We start from the raw sequence: 17,115 nt of genomic DNA, 5'->3' as shown, positions 1-17,115 counted from the left end.
GGAAAGTTCTTTGAGGTGCAGCAAGCAACATATATGCTGTATATTTTTGTATTACGAAAGTATAAATTCAAATTGCACCAAAAACCGCATATTACTTTCCGAAGCATTGAAATCAAGATTGTGATGCGCTTTTGTAAGCCAGTCATAGCTCATGTCACGTGATCTCACCAGCCGATGACAGCAGATATTCATAGCATAGGACACGTGATGTAGTCAGCCAACAGCTACATCACTGTTAAGTAGCGCAATCACACAAACAGGAGAAGTTAATGGTTTAAATTAATATACATAGTGTTGCTACAGGAAAAGCAAACTTTTCATACATAAAATTTGTCACGAAGCTTAATAAGCTACAAGAGGAACTAAGCTTTTTGTGCAATATTAAGCTTTGCAGTGTGGTTTTCAGGATGTAAATTTTCTTCGAGTACCAGTACTGTAATATCTCAAGTTTGGTTCTTTATTATGGCATAATGCCATACGTGCTAGAAGACGAAAATGTGCACTTGAAATGCAGTGAACAGTTGAAACTGGTCAATAATGTGGAATTAAACACTTCATCTGATACGAACTGGCTGCCTCAGCAGAAAAGATAAATAAAAGGCGAATTTCTTTAGCAAAGCGACAAAAATAACTTCATTGTTCTGCAAGGCAATTAATGCTTGACTGTCAGAAAGGTGGAAATAAAATAAAATCAGGAACTAACAACACATTGTAGCCTTCCATAATTACGTGAATGCGCTTCAGCCCCAGTTATCCAATATTTCAAACCGGGGCAATACTAGATGGTGGTCCCCCCCCCCCCCCCTTGAGCATTTGAGATAGGACGTAAAAAAAGACTTTTCAAAAATATGTTCATTTTGTAGCGAACATCTTTCTGAAGAGTCTGATGCATAAAACATATAACTTCGAGGAAATGTAAGAAGTATTATTTGGTCTTAAGTGTGCCAAAGTGGAGTGCCAAGCCTCTTTACACAGCATTCTTCTACCGCACGTCACTGTACTTCACACTGTGGAACTCAAATGTGTATATTTTGTAATGGGTGCCACCAAACCATATTCAGGACAGTGTAAATTAAAATGTCCTGTGGTGCCTCTCCTGCTCCTAGTCGGCCGGTTTGACATCATGCCTCCACCCCCCCCCCCCCCCCCTCTCAAAAAAAAAAAAAAACTGGATTGGATTATTCGTAACTGAAGAACAAGAACTCTTCAGAAAATTTGGAGTCTTTATTGCCTATTAGCTAATAACTTGCTGTTCTGTGCAGCATAAAATTAAATACAGGATACATAAAACCAGGTAAGACAAGAGACAAGCAAGACAGTATACATTTCTTCAATCCTTATGTCCTACCGTTTTTTTCTCTCTCTATTCTTGCTACAGCTTTACATGGTGAGCTTTCCTTCTGTGAAATAATCTATTACCTCATCAAAGTTCGTCAAACGTTTTGCTACATGAAAAATCTATATGTCGTTGTCTAATATTGAAAAAGCTGTTAATACAAATAGTACCCAAGACTCGTGTGGTTTCTCGATCTGATTATGTCTATTTTGTCGCTGTCTGCTAGACAAAAGAAAACAAGCCTTTCTAATATTGTAGCCACTGTAACACACACCAAATAAGCAAGACTGTTTTGGTAATAATGGTCATTTTTATAATATGACAGAATATAATTCACGAAGTACCAATATGAAATGCCTATTTGACCTACTACAAGCAAAAAGCTTTATGTTAGGAAAGAGTTTCACATTTCATTCATACACTCCAGTTTTTGAAGCACGAGATCAAAAAGTAGCAGTACGAAATTTTTGTATAAATGTGGAATCGTCATATTATTCCGTAATTTGTGTGACGTCCCCGTTTCTTCTCCTTCCTCATTCTAACAAACTATCTTCTCATCACTAATTCTGTAACTATTCCTATCACTGTCAAAGCTCATTCTCAAGTTAACTCTACTAACCCTGCCAGAATCACCAGTTTAGTTATCCAGCGATTATTCTCCAGTTAGGCGTTATTATGTGTTCGTACACCGCGTTTTCCGCGTTACTCCCAGAGTAGAACTTACGCGGCTGCTAGCTGGGAAAAGTAAAACTTGCCCTTTCTGCTGTAGCGATCTGCCCAAAAATTTTCTGTCAAAATTTCATTTTCTTGGATACACCGAGAAGATAATACGTAATCTTTCTTACCTGTTATTCTTGTTAGTCGTTTATTTCCACTCAGGTAGTCCGAATTTATGGACTTAGCTAGTAATTATAACAATGCTTATCATTCCCATACCCAATCAATCACATAAACAAATGACAATCACCCTTTCAGTTTTATTCCGCTCATCGTATAGGACCATCCCCTTTTGTCTGCAGGAAAGTTTATTTCTAGATGCCACGAGGATTCCTCTGACATGGACATCACGTACACTATGCACGCATTCAAAAATCAACTTATGATTCATTCAGAAATCAACTTAGAATGTGTTCAAAAAGCAACAGGGATGCGTTTCAAAATCATTTAAATAATCGATGGACTAACGTGCGGTAGATGCTAGGCGCTTTGTGAAAAAAGATTTTTTTCCCCCAAGAATACGAATTTGCCTCCCTCACCTCTGAAATTGCCAACCGGTTCAGATACCCCGGTTTGCTGCATACACAACCAACAGCGACATTTCTGTAGCCAGAAGCGGGAGGAAGTACTACTCATATGCGACTCAGCTGCCCATGCTCAGGATCCCGCTCGTAACTGCTTGCTTGAATCAAATGTAAACAGTTGTGACGTCACGCTCATCAGAGGTAATTTGCTGTCACGAAGCATTGCATAGTCTTCCTAAGCCCTTTCATACATTTTGCTGTTGGCAAATGCTTGTATGAGCTCTGTGTTTTTTTAATATGGCGCATTTCCTCTGCAATTTAAGTTTTATTCTGTCGTTCATATTTTGTTGCTGTAGTGTTATTCTGCAGTAGTGAGATACATAATATCCTTTGTTAGAGTATCGGTTCTTACCAGTCAAAATTACAAAAAAATTAACTGAAAACTAAAACAATGAAAAATTCCCAGAACTCTAAAAAATTCCTGGGTTTTTCCTGGTTTTCTCCAGGATGAAAAAATTCCCAGGTATTTCCCGGATCTCCCGGTTGTCCCAGGTCCTATACACCCTGGAACAGCACATTGCAAGGTATCCCAGATATGCTCAATAACATTCATACCTGGGGAGTTTGGTGGCCAGCGGAAGTGTTTAAACTCAGAAGAGTATTCCTAGAGCCACTCTGTAGTAATTCTGGATGTGTGCGGTGTTGCACTGTCCTGCTGGTATTGCCCATCAGAATGCACAATGGACATCAATGGATGCAGGTAATCAGACAGGATGTTTACGTATGTGTCACCTGTCAGAGTCATATCTAGATGTATAAGTGGTCCCATATCACTCCAACTGCACACGTCCCACACCATTACAGAGCCTCCACCAGCTTGAACACTGCCCTGCTGACATGCAGGGTCCATGGATTCATGAGGTTGTCTCCATACGCATACATGTCCATCCACTTAATACAATATGAAACGAGACTCATCTGACTAGGCAACATGTTTCTAAGTCATCAGCAGGCCAATGTCGGTGTTGATGGTTCCAGGCAAGGTGTAAAGCTGTGTGTTGTACAGTCGTTAAGGATACGAGAGAGGGTGTTCCATACTGTATATGTCCATCCGCGCGATACAATTTGAAATGAGACTCGTCCAACCAGGAAACATTTTTTCCAGTCATCAACAGTCCAATGTTGGTGTTGACTGGCCGAGGCAAGGTGTAAAGCTTTGTGTCGTGCAGTCATCGAGGATACACAAGTGGGCCTTCGGCTCCAAGAGTCCATATTGATGACGTTTTGTCAAATGGTCCGCACACGAACACTTTTTGATGGCCCAGCACTGAAATCTGCAGCAATTTGCGGAGGGGTTGCACTTGCTGTCACATTGAAAGATTCTCTTCAGTTGTCACTCGTCCCTTTCTTGCATAACCTTTTTCTGGCTGCAGAGATGTCATGAAGAGATTTGATGTTTTACCAGTACCTCGATATTCACGATACACTCGTGATATCGTCATACAGAAAAAAAATCCCCACTCCATCGCACCTTGGAGATGCTGTGTCCCATCACTCGAGCACCATCTATAACACTACGTTCAAACTCACTTAAACCTTGAAAACCTGTCATTGCAGCATCAGTAACCTATCTGACAACTGCGCCAGACACTTGTCTTATATAGGCATTGCCGACCAAAGAGCCGAATTGTCTTTGTTTACATATCTCTGTATTGGAATATGCATGCCTATGCCAGTTTCTTTGGCACTTCAGTGTATATGGCACTACAGTAGGTATATACAAAAAAAAACAATAAAGAACTTTTGAGATTTAAGCTTTTGAACAAATGAACATGAGGATTTTGCTAACAATGTTCCTCCTTTATGTATTCTAAATACAAGGGTCATTCCGAAGGTAATCCCTCCTATTTTTTTTGTGGTGACTTTGGATGTCCATGCCAGATGTCGTTGGTGTAGTGCTAATGCTTGAACCTTCCTCTTTCATTTGTAGGTGATCCATTGTTCTGTAGTAGTTGGCCCCAGCAGAGGAGTGTTCCAAAATGGAGTCTGATATGGATGCACATATAAAACAGCAATGTATGATTTAATTCCTCACTGCTGAAGAAATTGCGCCATTTGAAATCCATCAACGCTTGCTAAAGGTGTATGGAGATGATATAATAGATGTGAGCAATTTGAGGTGATGAGTATGGCATTTCAAGGCGGTGAAAAGGGCATGCATGACAAGCCAAGGCCCAATAGACCCTGCACAGCTGTCATCCCTTGCAATGAAGAGCACCTTGACCAACTCATTTGTGATGATCAGCAGATAATGACCATGGGTCATCTTGGTTATGGCAAAGTCTGTGTGAGACAGATCCCGTGGATGCTTACAGAAGAATAAAAAACTTATTGAATAGAAATTTGTTGGGACCTGCTGGACCAATATGAGACTCAAGGTGACAATTTTCTGAATATGATCATCACCAGAGATGAGACATTGTGTCACCACTACAAGCCAGAATTCAAAAGACAGTCCATATAATATTAAAATGCGAAGCCTCCATCAAAGAAGAAATTCAAGACACAGCCACCTACAAGCAAAGTTATGTGCACAGTCTTATGGGTTAGCCAGGGTGTGGTTCTTTTGGATGTCCTGGTGTCTGGGGAATGCTACAAGACGACACTGACTAAGCTGAAAGCCTGAATTTTCAGGGTAAAGCCAGAGAAGAATCTCAACTTTCACCTGCAACATGAAAATGCCAGGCCCACAACAGTTTTGTGACTGCACAACTCATGACAAAATTCGGCTAGACTGTCTTACCACATCCACTGTACAATCCAAAGTTAGCGCCTTCAGAGACAGTCTGCAGCTGAAATATTGCTCTACTTAGTTGTGCTATTGTGATTTGTTTATCTCCTGTAGTTCCCATGAATAAAAATAGGAGGCATTACTTTCAGAACGACCCTCATTCATACCATATGGTGCTCCAGTAGCTTTACAAAAACATGTGTATTTGAATGCAATGTTGTGTCAAAATTTCAAAGCAATTAGGGAAGAACTGATGGAAATTTTCAGATTTTGAACACATGAACAATTACTTTAAAATTAAAAGGAAGATCAGCATTGGCCGTAATATTGATGTTTTATTGATAGCAGAATCGATTTTCGATCACATAGTGATTGTCTTCAGTGCTGTAAAAATTAAACTCAGACACTGGTATCAAGTTATCAAAAACCAAAACTGAGAAGTGATCACAAAGCTTTAAGGAAGTGGTTAGCTTCAGCTTATTGTGATCGCTTCTCAGTTTTGGTAACCGATAATTTGACACCAGTGTCTGAGTTTAATTTGTACAGCACTGAAGATGATCATTATGTGATCGAAAATCGATTCTGCTATCAATAAAACATCAATATTATGGCCAATGCTGACCTTCCTTTTAATTTAACATATATGGTCGTTGTGCACACAGCACTCCATGGAGTCGCCAATCAATGAACAATTACTTCTATGTAAATAAAAATGTAAATGTTAGTTTGTTCAGAATCTTTAACTCCAAAAGTCCTTCACCAACTGCTTCAAAATTTTGACATACATTATTGTCAAAAATCTTGAATAAAACATCTTGAGTGATTTACTTCAAATTTTTACATAATATTCTAATGTACATTCGGACTGACAAAGTATATAAAATATAAAACAGTGAAATATTATCAGCAAACAGGAAAGTTGTATTTATGGCTTAATGGTTATTATTATAATGTTACTACAGAATCTGAATATGCAATAATGATAAACAAGGCTCAAAGTCAGAGAGAGGGGGGAGGAGGAGGTGGACAGAAGCGTGGGAGGAAATAGATGTAGAAAGCAAAAGGAGATGGACAGAGAGATGAGAGAGGAGAAGATGGACATAGAAATGGGGATGGTGTGATGGACAGAGGGAGATGGCGAGAGAGGGGGAGGAGAAGATGGAGAGAGAGAAAGAGAGAGAGAGAGAGAGAGAGAGAGAGAGAGAGAGAGAGAGAGAGAGAGAGAGAGAGGAGTATGAGAAGATGGACAGAGAGAAGGAGGAGGCAGGGAGAGCAGGAGAGAGACAGAGACAGACAGGGAGAGCAGGAGAGATACAGAGACAGACAGAGAGAGAGAGAGAGAGAGAGAGAGAGAGAGAAGAGAGAGAGAGAGGGGGGGGGGGGGGGAGAAATTGACTGAGAGAGGGTGGAGGAGGTGATGGACAGGGTGATGGACAGAGAGAGGCGGATTGAGATGGAGATGGAAAAGAGAGGAGATGGACGGAGACAGGGGGGAGAAGTAGATTAAAACGTAAATCCAATTTCCATACATATTAGAAATATGAGCTTTCTCTTTTTTTTCTTTTCCATTTCACCAGACTAAGTTACAGCAACGTGTGGCTGGGAACAGGTAGTCCACAATAAAGGGTGTGGGAGGAACTGCCGCATCTATTCACACATATACTTCAAGGAGCTCCTGCGCTGCTCCGGCAAATCTCAACCACAAACATCTATTACCACATTTGGATCAAAAGGGGATGATCTTATGACAAGCTGAAGCCTAAAGCCTAAAGATATAGCTCGTTGCACTTTGATCACAAAAGCAGTTAGACAAATTTGATTCAAAGTATGGCAGTTTTAACGTGTCACATGTAATCAATATGTTAGCAGCTGAAAATACTGCATTATAAGTACAGTATCCTCACACCATTTGATTTCAACCTTTTTATACCAGTTACAGAGAATGTACACACAAACAGGAACAGTAACATTAGGTCTCCCTTTGAATCTTCATGTTGAAAGTGAATGCAATAAGATTTGGCAGGACATAAGATTAATGACTGTTTACAAATTCAATACAAATTAGACAGATCATATTAATTGATCAAGGTGTCACTATCCCTCCTAATAATCACTCATATTTTATTAAACATACAAAAGCAATGGGACATTATTTCAACAGCAAAAATCTGCAGTATTGCTGCATCACATCTAACATCACTTTGAAACCATGTGATTCTTGTATCTCTGTACTCTACCATGCTGCATGACAACAAAACAAGACATTAATTCTTGTTGTGTGAATTTGATATTTCACCTCAAGAAAGTGAAAGGGTGGCTTTCCTTAAGTTGTAAATGAACTGCACAGAAATGGAAACCTATGAGTGAAACTGCAGGCAGAATGCAGGATGTGACAGAACCATACCCAACACATATATTATGGAATTTTCATTATCTTCCTTCTAATCGAAATGCAAAGGAAGTGTTGCCCACACAGAACTCTTGCTATATGCACTGAAACAAATGTTCACTTAACGCCTGGAGGGAGAGCACTATGGATATACATATCCCATTTATTTTGACCAACCTAAATAACTGTTTGTCCAAATGCAAATTACAAAATGTTTCAAGAAATTATTCTTTAGTTGTCAGAGGGACAGCAATCAACATGATTGCCTTTGTTGTAGCTCTGTTTTTTACAAAGATATGAACAGTGGTATGACTTTTTTAAATGGCACCCTGTATTTTTTATTCGGTAATTCATTTCCTCACAGTGTACCATCCACTGAAACACAACATTATTAATTACATAACACAACAATGACATTGACACTCCCAGTACTTAGTGCAGGTACTCGGGGTAATGGAACACATCCACATGATAATGTTGACAGAGGACAAATGTACACATAAGTAGAATGCACACCCGTCATACCGTCAACCCTAGTCAGTTGCAGAGTTGTGTGACTAGAATGTACACCCATGAAGAGAAGGTAGAAATGCTACTCGTCTATGGGGAATGTAAGTTAGCAGAACAGTAACTGCAATACTGTTTTCTTATGCACAGGTACATTCAGTACAGTAGTTTAGTTCCTTCTCAAACAAAGGACAGGTAAATACAAGGAACATGCATTATTGGTCCAGCGACAACCCGCAATGGCTGACAGGTGGAACATCAGCGTCAATGGAGAGTTAATGTTTGGTGTGGGATGCTTGGTACTACAATTGTTGGCCCTTATTTCATCAATGGTAGTCTAAACGCCACAGTGTATGCCAACTTCCTCAGACGAATTCTTCCTCCTCTTCTGGATGAAGTTCCGCTAAGAACCAGAATGCTTATATGGTATCAACATGATGGATGTCCAGCACAAAATGCCTTGCGTGACTGTCATGTTCTGAACCGAAGGTATCCTGCCAGATGGATTGGTCGAGGAGGAACAGTTACTTGGCCTGCTAGGTCTCCTGATTTAAATCCTCTGAACTTTTTTCATTGGGGATGCTTTAAAGATGTTGTCTATCACGATATTCCAACAGCTCCAGAGGACATGCAGGAACATATCACGCTTGCTTGTAATTCTCTTCAGCAGGCAACATTGGAAGCAGTAAATAATTCTTTCATTCAACGAGTGCACCAGTTTATCGGTGTCCAGGGTCACCACTCTGAGCACCTTTGAATGTTCTACTCCTGAGCAATGGTACAGGAGAGTCAAAGTCAATTTTGTGTTATGTTCTTACTTGATTTTCATTTGTTTTCTGATAACTCCAAGAAGTGGATAAGTTTGTGATCCTGCACTCAAAGTCAATGTTGTGTTCTGCAATTAATAACATTGTGTTTCGGTGAATGGTATGTGATACATTTTTGAATAGGTCTTTAGGAGAGGAAATGAATAACCGAATAAAAAATACAGGTTGCCATTTTAAAAAGTGATACCACTGTTCATATCTCTGTAAAAAACAAAGCTACAACAAAGGCAATCATGCTGACTGATGTGACCCTGACAGCTAAAGAACATTTGCTTGAAATATTTTGTAATTTCCATCTGGACAAACAGTTATTTAGGGTGGTCAAGATAAATGGGACACCCTGCATACCATAAATTATGATTATATACACTATGTGATGAAGAGTATCCAGACACCTGGCTGAAAATTACTTCATGGCGCACTCCATCGGTAATGCTGGAATTCAATATGGTGTTGGCCCATCCTTAGCCTTGGTGGCAGTTTCCACTCTCGCAGGCATACGTTCAATCAGGTGCTGGAAGGTTTCTTGGGGAATGGCAGCCCATTCTTCACAGTGTGCTGAGGGGAGGTACTGATGTCGGTCGGTGAGGCCTGGCATGAAGTCGGCATTCCACATTCCAAAGGTGTTCTATAGGATTCAGGTCAGGACTCTGTGCAGGCCAGTCCATTACAGGGATGTTATTGTCATGTAACCACTCTGCCAGAGGCCGTACATTATGAACAGGTGCTCGATAGTGTTGAAAGATGCAATCGCCATCCCCGAATTTCTCTTCAACAGTGGGAAGCAAGAAGGTGCTTAAAACATCAGTGTAGGTCTATGCTGTGGTAGTGCCACACAAAACAATAAGGGGTGCAAGCCCCCCCCCCCCCTATGAGAAACACGACCATACAATAACACCACCGCCTCTGAATTTTACTGTTGGCACTACACACGCTGGCAGATGATGTTCACTGGGCTTTTGCCATACCCACACCCTGCCGTCGGATCTTCACATTGTGTTCTGTGATTTGTCACTCCACACAATATTTCTCCACTCTTCAATCGTCCAATGTTTATGCTCCTTACCCCAAGCAAGGCGTCGTTTAGCATTTACCAGCATGATGTGTGGCTTATGAGCAACCACTCGACCATGAAATCCAAGTTTTCTCACCTCCTGCCTAACTGTCATACTACTTGCAGTGGATCCTGATGCAGTTTGGAATACCTGTGTGATGGTCTGGACAGATGCCTGACTATTACACATTACAAACCTCTTCAACTGTTGGTGGTCTGTCAGTCAACAGACGAGGTCGGCCTGTACGCTTTTGCACTGTACTTGTCCCCTCACGTTTCCACTTCACTATCACATTGGAAACAGTGGACCTAGGGATGTTTAGGAGTATGGAAATCTCACGTACATATGTATGACACATGTGACATCCAATCACTTGAGCACATTCGAAATACGTGAGTTCCGCACAGCACCCCATTCTGTTCTCTCATTATGTCTAATGACTACTGAGGTTCCTGATATGGAGTACCTGGCAGTAGGTGGCAACACAATGCACTTAATGTGAAAAACATATGTTTGTGGGGGTGTCTGGATACTTTTGATCACATAGTGTAGTAGAATCTCAACCAATGGAAGAAGGGACAGCCACACACAGAGAGAGTACAATTTGCAACGGAAGTGGATTCTTTGCAGATATTTTATCTGAAATATCTTCTGACCACGAAAAATACTTGATGATGATGTTTAACAACATTCTTTAAAAACTAACTTCCTGAAGGAAAATTAATGAATGATTACAGTACATACTTAATATCTCTTCTGCATTTTTTGCTTCATCCAGTGTTATCAGATGAGTGAACTGGTCCTCCTCTTCTACAAGGTCCAGTTCTGGAATGACTGATACATGGTCTCTAAATTCATCTTTACGAATTTGGAATATAACTTCTATCATATATTGTACCTGGAAAGAATTGATCAAGTTAATACATAACTGAAAACTGAGCACTCATGCATACAAAAATTGCTTCAAGCTTTCTACACCTTCTTCAAGAATAATAATAAACCACTTAAGAATGGTACATAAACAACCCATGTCTCCATCCTCAACTATGAAAATGTCTACAGAACATACAGAAATCGGCAACCATTATTTGTGCTGAACAGTTATGTATAATACCTTGCACTAACTCCGGTTACAGAGTTTTACAGTAATTTCAATATCAGAAGCATACATTGTCTTACAAAAATTCAGTAAATAAAACATATGTGCACAGTATAGAAAAGACTATTAGCTAATAGGGCAGAGTCAGATAAATTTAAACTCTGTGAAAAGCAAAACCACAATCGTTTACTTCTTACATCACTCCTAACCATAATGTGATAAACATAATTATTGTTACTCCCCATCTCTGTTTTAATTTAATTTATACCCCATCATTACAACATCTCTGGTGCTCAAAATGGGGCCATTACATTAAATTTTATTTCCATCATTACTATAGCACAAAAGTGAACAGCAGATGCATTAAATACTAAACTTACGAAGACAATGCCTTATATCAGATTACTGCAAATTCCACATTAGAACCACAGTTACTGGAGAACACTGAAAAAGTATCACATAGTATTAGTACACTAATATCTCTTTTATAGACAGATATGTGAAATACGCCAGTTCTTTAATAATTTGGCAATTTCTATTTAGAATTGCAATCTTGAGGCATGTTGTGATCACCTTTGAGATAATCTCTACAGAAGTACTGTTAGAGCTGGGTTATACTGAAGAGCCATAACAATATTTGTTGACAACTACACAAGGAACAGATTTCTTCCATTTGAGTTTTGTCTAATCTGATGTTTTGATCATGCATATCTTGATTCAGCTCATCACATCATGGTTGCTGATGTTAAAAAAATGGCATGGCAACACTGTGAAAAAACTAAGTGGGATGTGATAAGGAGTTGACCTCTGAACACTGGCATATAAATATATACAGTCAGAATAGTGTTACAGCTTGCATCACGCAACAAATTCTCCATAGCTCTAAAATAAACCTACCACAGCTGTGGAGGTGAAATAACCAACATGTCATGGTCCAGAAAAACTTGTCAAATGTGTTATTGATAACAAAAACAAGCGTAACAAGAGTTACATGAAAAATCGTCTGATAAAAACCAATCTACCGTTGAATATAAAGCAAAAGGGCTACAAATATTATTGCCTCAATGGGAGATGTCAGTTCTGCAGCTGAAATATGTGTTTATTCACTACTGAAACCAGAGCCAACACACATAAATAGTCCATCATTCCCTTGTATTTGGCAATTTCTTAAGAAACATTTTCCATATACAGAAGAAAAGCTATGCATTTAACAACACATCTTTCGTCTTTCTGACATTTTCATGTGCAGAGCTTTATCAATCTGACCTGAGCATTCACTTTTCCTGACCACAGACTTTTGTCTTGTCCCCCCCCCCCCCCCCCCCAACCATGAAGGATGACAGTCTATGTCAGACCTGTGAACCAAAGTTCTAAGATTGTTCATTGTCAGCAAATGATGGCAGCTGTTGGTTAAAATCTCTCTTTAACTAGTCACAAAATCTTTTCACATTTAATCCTACTGGCAGTAAATGCAGTCTTCATGAACTGTACCACGAAAATAACTTAGTAACCAAGTTCTCAAATTCAGTTCCATGACCAGCTTCTAGCTGTATAAAATTCTCTCTATCCCAAAAATGCAAGCAATGAGAATCTTGAAATTATCCTTGGAAGATGGGATATTCCAACAATTTTCAGGAGTGCATCCAGCACAGCATTTAGATTATTGTACATTTCAACTTCCAGTCACTGTGTATTTCGGTCTCTTACCGACTGATTAAAGAGAATTACCTGTACTCTTCAGAGATTGGATTTATCATGTACTTCTCCAGACACAACATCAAGTTCCTGACAGTTAGCTAATAGCGTAACTTCAGTCCACCCCAAGGCAAATAGCAAAGATGAACTGCCCTACTACTAATTTATGGCAAGAAGCTTCCTTTAGATGTTCTATTTGTAATTTAACAAATGAGGATTTGAACAATGTATAACAGCAATATGGGAAGGTCTTTCAATTTTCCTCTGACATCACATTTCTTGCCATTCATATCGTTTCTTCAAGCAATCGAAGAAGCTGTCACAAAGCTGCCTGGTGACATTTCTGAGGAAATAGGGCCCAGTACTAGTTGCTGTGCTGGTCTTCAATCAGAAGTCTGGTTTGATGCAGTTGTCCATGCTAGTCTATCCCATGCACGTCTTTTCATCTCTGCTGCATAACTATCCTACTTACAGCCATCTGAACTTAATTACTGAAGTTAAACCTTGGCCTTCATCTACAGTTTTTAATTTCCACACTGCCCTCTATTACCAAACTGACAATTCCTTGATGTCTTAAGATGTGTCTTATTAACAAGTAACTTTTCTTAGTCAAGATGTACTATAAATTTCTTTTTTTTTCCAGTTCGATTCAGTTCCTCTTCATTAGTTTTCAGCTCTACCGACCTAATCTTCAACATTCTTCTGTAGTGCTATATTTCAAAGCACTTACAAAATTACTTTTTAGAAAATAAATGCAACCTTATCCCAGAAGAGCTGTACTTTGTATTCCTTGAAATGATTTCTATATGGTACTGCTTCCTGCAGTTAAAGGTAATGCTAACATTTTGCCACTGTTAAACATATCAGACGCTTGCAAGACAAGAGTCACCAGCAAATGAGCAAATTAGTAATGGGTAACAAAGCTACTGAAAAACTTTGCATAATTTGAATCAATTTGAATTTAGAGTCCACTCAATACAGATCTACATAACTCAATCTGTAATAAAAGTGAATCACCATCTGAAATAGTTGGAAATCATTTTCTAGAAGCCTAAATAGAAGAACAGTTGTTATGTAATATATATGAAAGGAAATCCATACGAAGATTTTTCAAGGTTTTGCCACACGGAAGCCTCTCATTAGGAACTGTCCCCATAATGTGCCAAGTTTCATTCATATCGATCAACGCATTGGTGAGAAATGACCAATAGTGTGGGAAAATGAGAACACTATATTCATAATAATGGGTTAAAAGCATAATTGTTTTGATCTTTCACTCTGCAACTCTAGATCAGATCTGTCCCTTTCTCAAGCAACACCCTTACCAACTGAGTAATCTGGACACAACTCACAGCCCAAACTCATAGCTTCAGTTTTACCAGTAACTCAGTTTCTGCTCTCCAAACACCAAAAATGTTCTCATGCAAAGTAAGACCTTGTTACTGGTACAAATAAAGCTATGAAGGCAGTTTGTGAGACATGCTCAGATAGGTCAGTCTGTAGGAGCACTGCCTACAAATAACACAGTTTTGGCTTCGGTTCCTGGTCTGACATATACACTCCTGGAAATGGAAAAAAGAACACATTGACACCGGTGTGTCAGACCCACCATACTTGCTCCGGACACTGCGAGAGGGCTGTACAAGCAATGATAACACGCACGGCACAGCGGACACACCAGGAACCGCGGTGTTGGCCGTCGAATGGCGCTAGCTGCGCAGCATTTGTGCACCGCCGCCGTCAGTGTCAGCCAGTTTGCCGTGGCATACGGAGCTCCATCGCAGTCTTTAACACTGGTAGCATGCCGCGACAGCGTGGACGTGAACCGTATGTGCAGTTGACGGACTTTGAGCGAGGGCGTATAGTGGGCACGCGGGAGGCCGGGTGGACGTACCGCCGAATTGCTCAACACGTGGGGCGTGAGGTCTCCACAGTACATCGATGTTGTCGCCAGTGGTCGGCGGAAGGTGCACGTGCCCGTCGACCTGGGACCGGACCGCAGCGACGCACGGATGCACGCCAAGACCGTAGGATCCTACGCAGTGCCGTAGGGGACCGCACCGCCACTTCCCAGCAAATTAGGGACACTGTTGCTCCTGGGGTATCGGCGAGGACCATTCGCAACCGTCTCCATGAAGCTGGGCTACGGTCCCGCACACCGTTAGGCCGTCTTCCGCTCACGCCCCAACATCGTGCAGCCCGCCTCCAGTGGTGTCGCGACAGGCGTGAATGGAGGGACAAATGGAGACGTGTCGTCTTCAGCGATGAGAGTCGCTTCTGCCTTGGTGCCAATGATGGTCGTATGCGTGTTTGGCGCCGTGCAGGTGAGCGCCACAATCAGGACTGCATACGACCGAGGCACACAGGGCCAACACCCGACATCATGGTGTGGGGAGCGATCTCCTACACTGGCCGTACACCACTGGTGATCGTCGAGGGGACACTGAATAGTGCACGGTACATCCAAACCGTCATCGAACCCATCGTTCTACCATTCCTAGACCGGCAAGGGAACTTGCTGTTCCAACAGGACAATGCACGTCCGCATGTATCCCGTGCCACCCAACGTGCTCTAGAAGGTGTAAGTCAACTACCCTGGCCAGCAAGATCTCCGGATCTGTCCCCCATTGAGCATGTTTGGGACTGGATGAAGCGTCGTCTCACGCGGTCTGCACGTCCAGCACGAACGCTGGTCCAACTGAGGCGCCAGGTGGAAATGGCATGGCAAGCCGTTCCACAGGACTACATCCAGCATCTCTACGATCGTCTCCATGGGAGAATAGCAGCCTGCATTGCTGCGAAAGGTGGATATACACTGTACTAGTGCCGACATTGTGCATGCTCTGTTGCCTGTGTCTATGTGCCTGTGGTTCTGTCAGTGTGATCATGTGATGTATCTGACCCCAGGAATGTATCAATAAAGTTTCCCCTTCCTGGGACAATGAATTCATGGTGTTCTTATTTCAATTTCCAGGAGTGTAGTTGTAATCTGCCAGCAATTTTCTTAACAGCAATCAATCTGCTTTGTGTGAAAGATTCTTTGTAGAATCAACCCTTAGGTTGTGGCCAAACCATTTCCCTGTGATATCCTTTTTTTTCCACAAGTGCTAGTCTAATGAAGTATTCAGGATAACATCTGTGACGTTTGGAAAGTAGGAGAGAGGTACTGCTAGAACTGAAGTTGTATGGACAATTCGTGAGTCATGCATGGGTAACTCAAATGGAAAGAGCGTAGTCGCAAAAGGCAAAGTTACAGGCTTCAGAACCCTTTCAACATATGGCTTTACTATATCAGAAAGTTTCAAGGGCTATGTACAATGACAAGAGTTCAGGGGGAGAAGCAAGCCCACCCTCCCACATAGGCTGACAAAGGATGAGAAGTCAGGGGGGGGGAGGGCGGGGGCAGCCATGCTTACCATCTGCAGTGTTCGCACCACAAGCAGCATGTTGTGTTTGACCAAAAGCAGAAGTAATGCACAGATAAAAATCGCTTTAAATGTTGTTTGCAAGTGAACCTGAAACTGTATTATGCATTAACATGGTTAATGAAGATTCTAACTGCAGCAATTGTGTACACTTATCCAAGGAAAGGAAACAGTATAAAACAGAAATAAATGAATGGTATTTTTTTTTCATTTGTTGAAGCTGTCACACTTTTGTAAAAATACTTCCATGTAGTCATTCATTTTTACCGTCAAGATCTTCTGTTTGTGTGTCTTATTGCATCTCATGTGACTGTATTGAGCATAATTTTGTCAACAGTGGGGCTGTACTGTACCATGAATGTATTTTGAAATAAGACAATAATCAGTGGCATTTCCATACAAATAATATGGCAGTAATGAAAGGTGCAATATAAAGTAATTCATGCAAAATAGAGGGAGCCTTCAAAGTGTTCATGAACAAAACATCTGAAATGGAAACTCATCTTTTTTCCCTAGATATTTTTGGTGATTTGCCAGAGTGTTTCTTGGAAACTGTTTGAACATCCCAATGCTATGCACACTTTGTCCTGTGCAAGTAGCAGCTATCGTCAAAGATCTGTAGATGGAGTGAAGCAATTCCTTCCGCCCCCTTTCTGTTTTCCAGCATTAAGTAGCACACAAAACAGTTTAGGCAGCATTGCTGCGTTGCATTGATTTCCTTTCAACAGCAGGCCTTCTGCGATTGTAGGT

General features: G+C 40.9%; 1 protein-coding gene across 1 annotated transcript in view; it reads right to left on the bottom strand.

The window, feature by feature from the left end:
* Positions 1 to 17,115, bottom strand: part of LOC124804238 (pre-mRNA-splicing factor CWC22 homolog) — a 141,071-nt gene that overhangs the window by 87,387 nt on the left and 36,569 nt on the right. The window contains exon 4 of the mRNA XM_047264737.1: positions 10,891 to 11,044. Coding sequence (XP_047120693.1) covers positions 10,891 to 11,044 — 154 coding nt within the window. The remainder of the gene's footprint in view (positions 1 to 10,890; positions 11,045 to 17,115) is intronic.

The sequence above is a fragment of the Schistocerca piceifrons genome, chromosome 1, assembly GCF_021461385.2.
Source record: "Schistocerca piceifrons isolate TAMUIC-IGC-003096 chromosome 1, iqSchPice1.1, whole genome shotgun sequence".
Taxonomy (NCBI): domain Eukaryota; kingdom Metazoa; phylum Arthropoda; class Insecta; order Orthoptera; family Acrididae; genus Schistocerca; species Schistocerca piceifrons.
The sequence above is the reverse complement of the archived record's forward strand: the minus strand, read 5'-3'. Positions and strand labels throughout refer to the sequence as shown.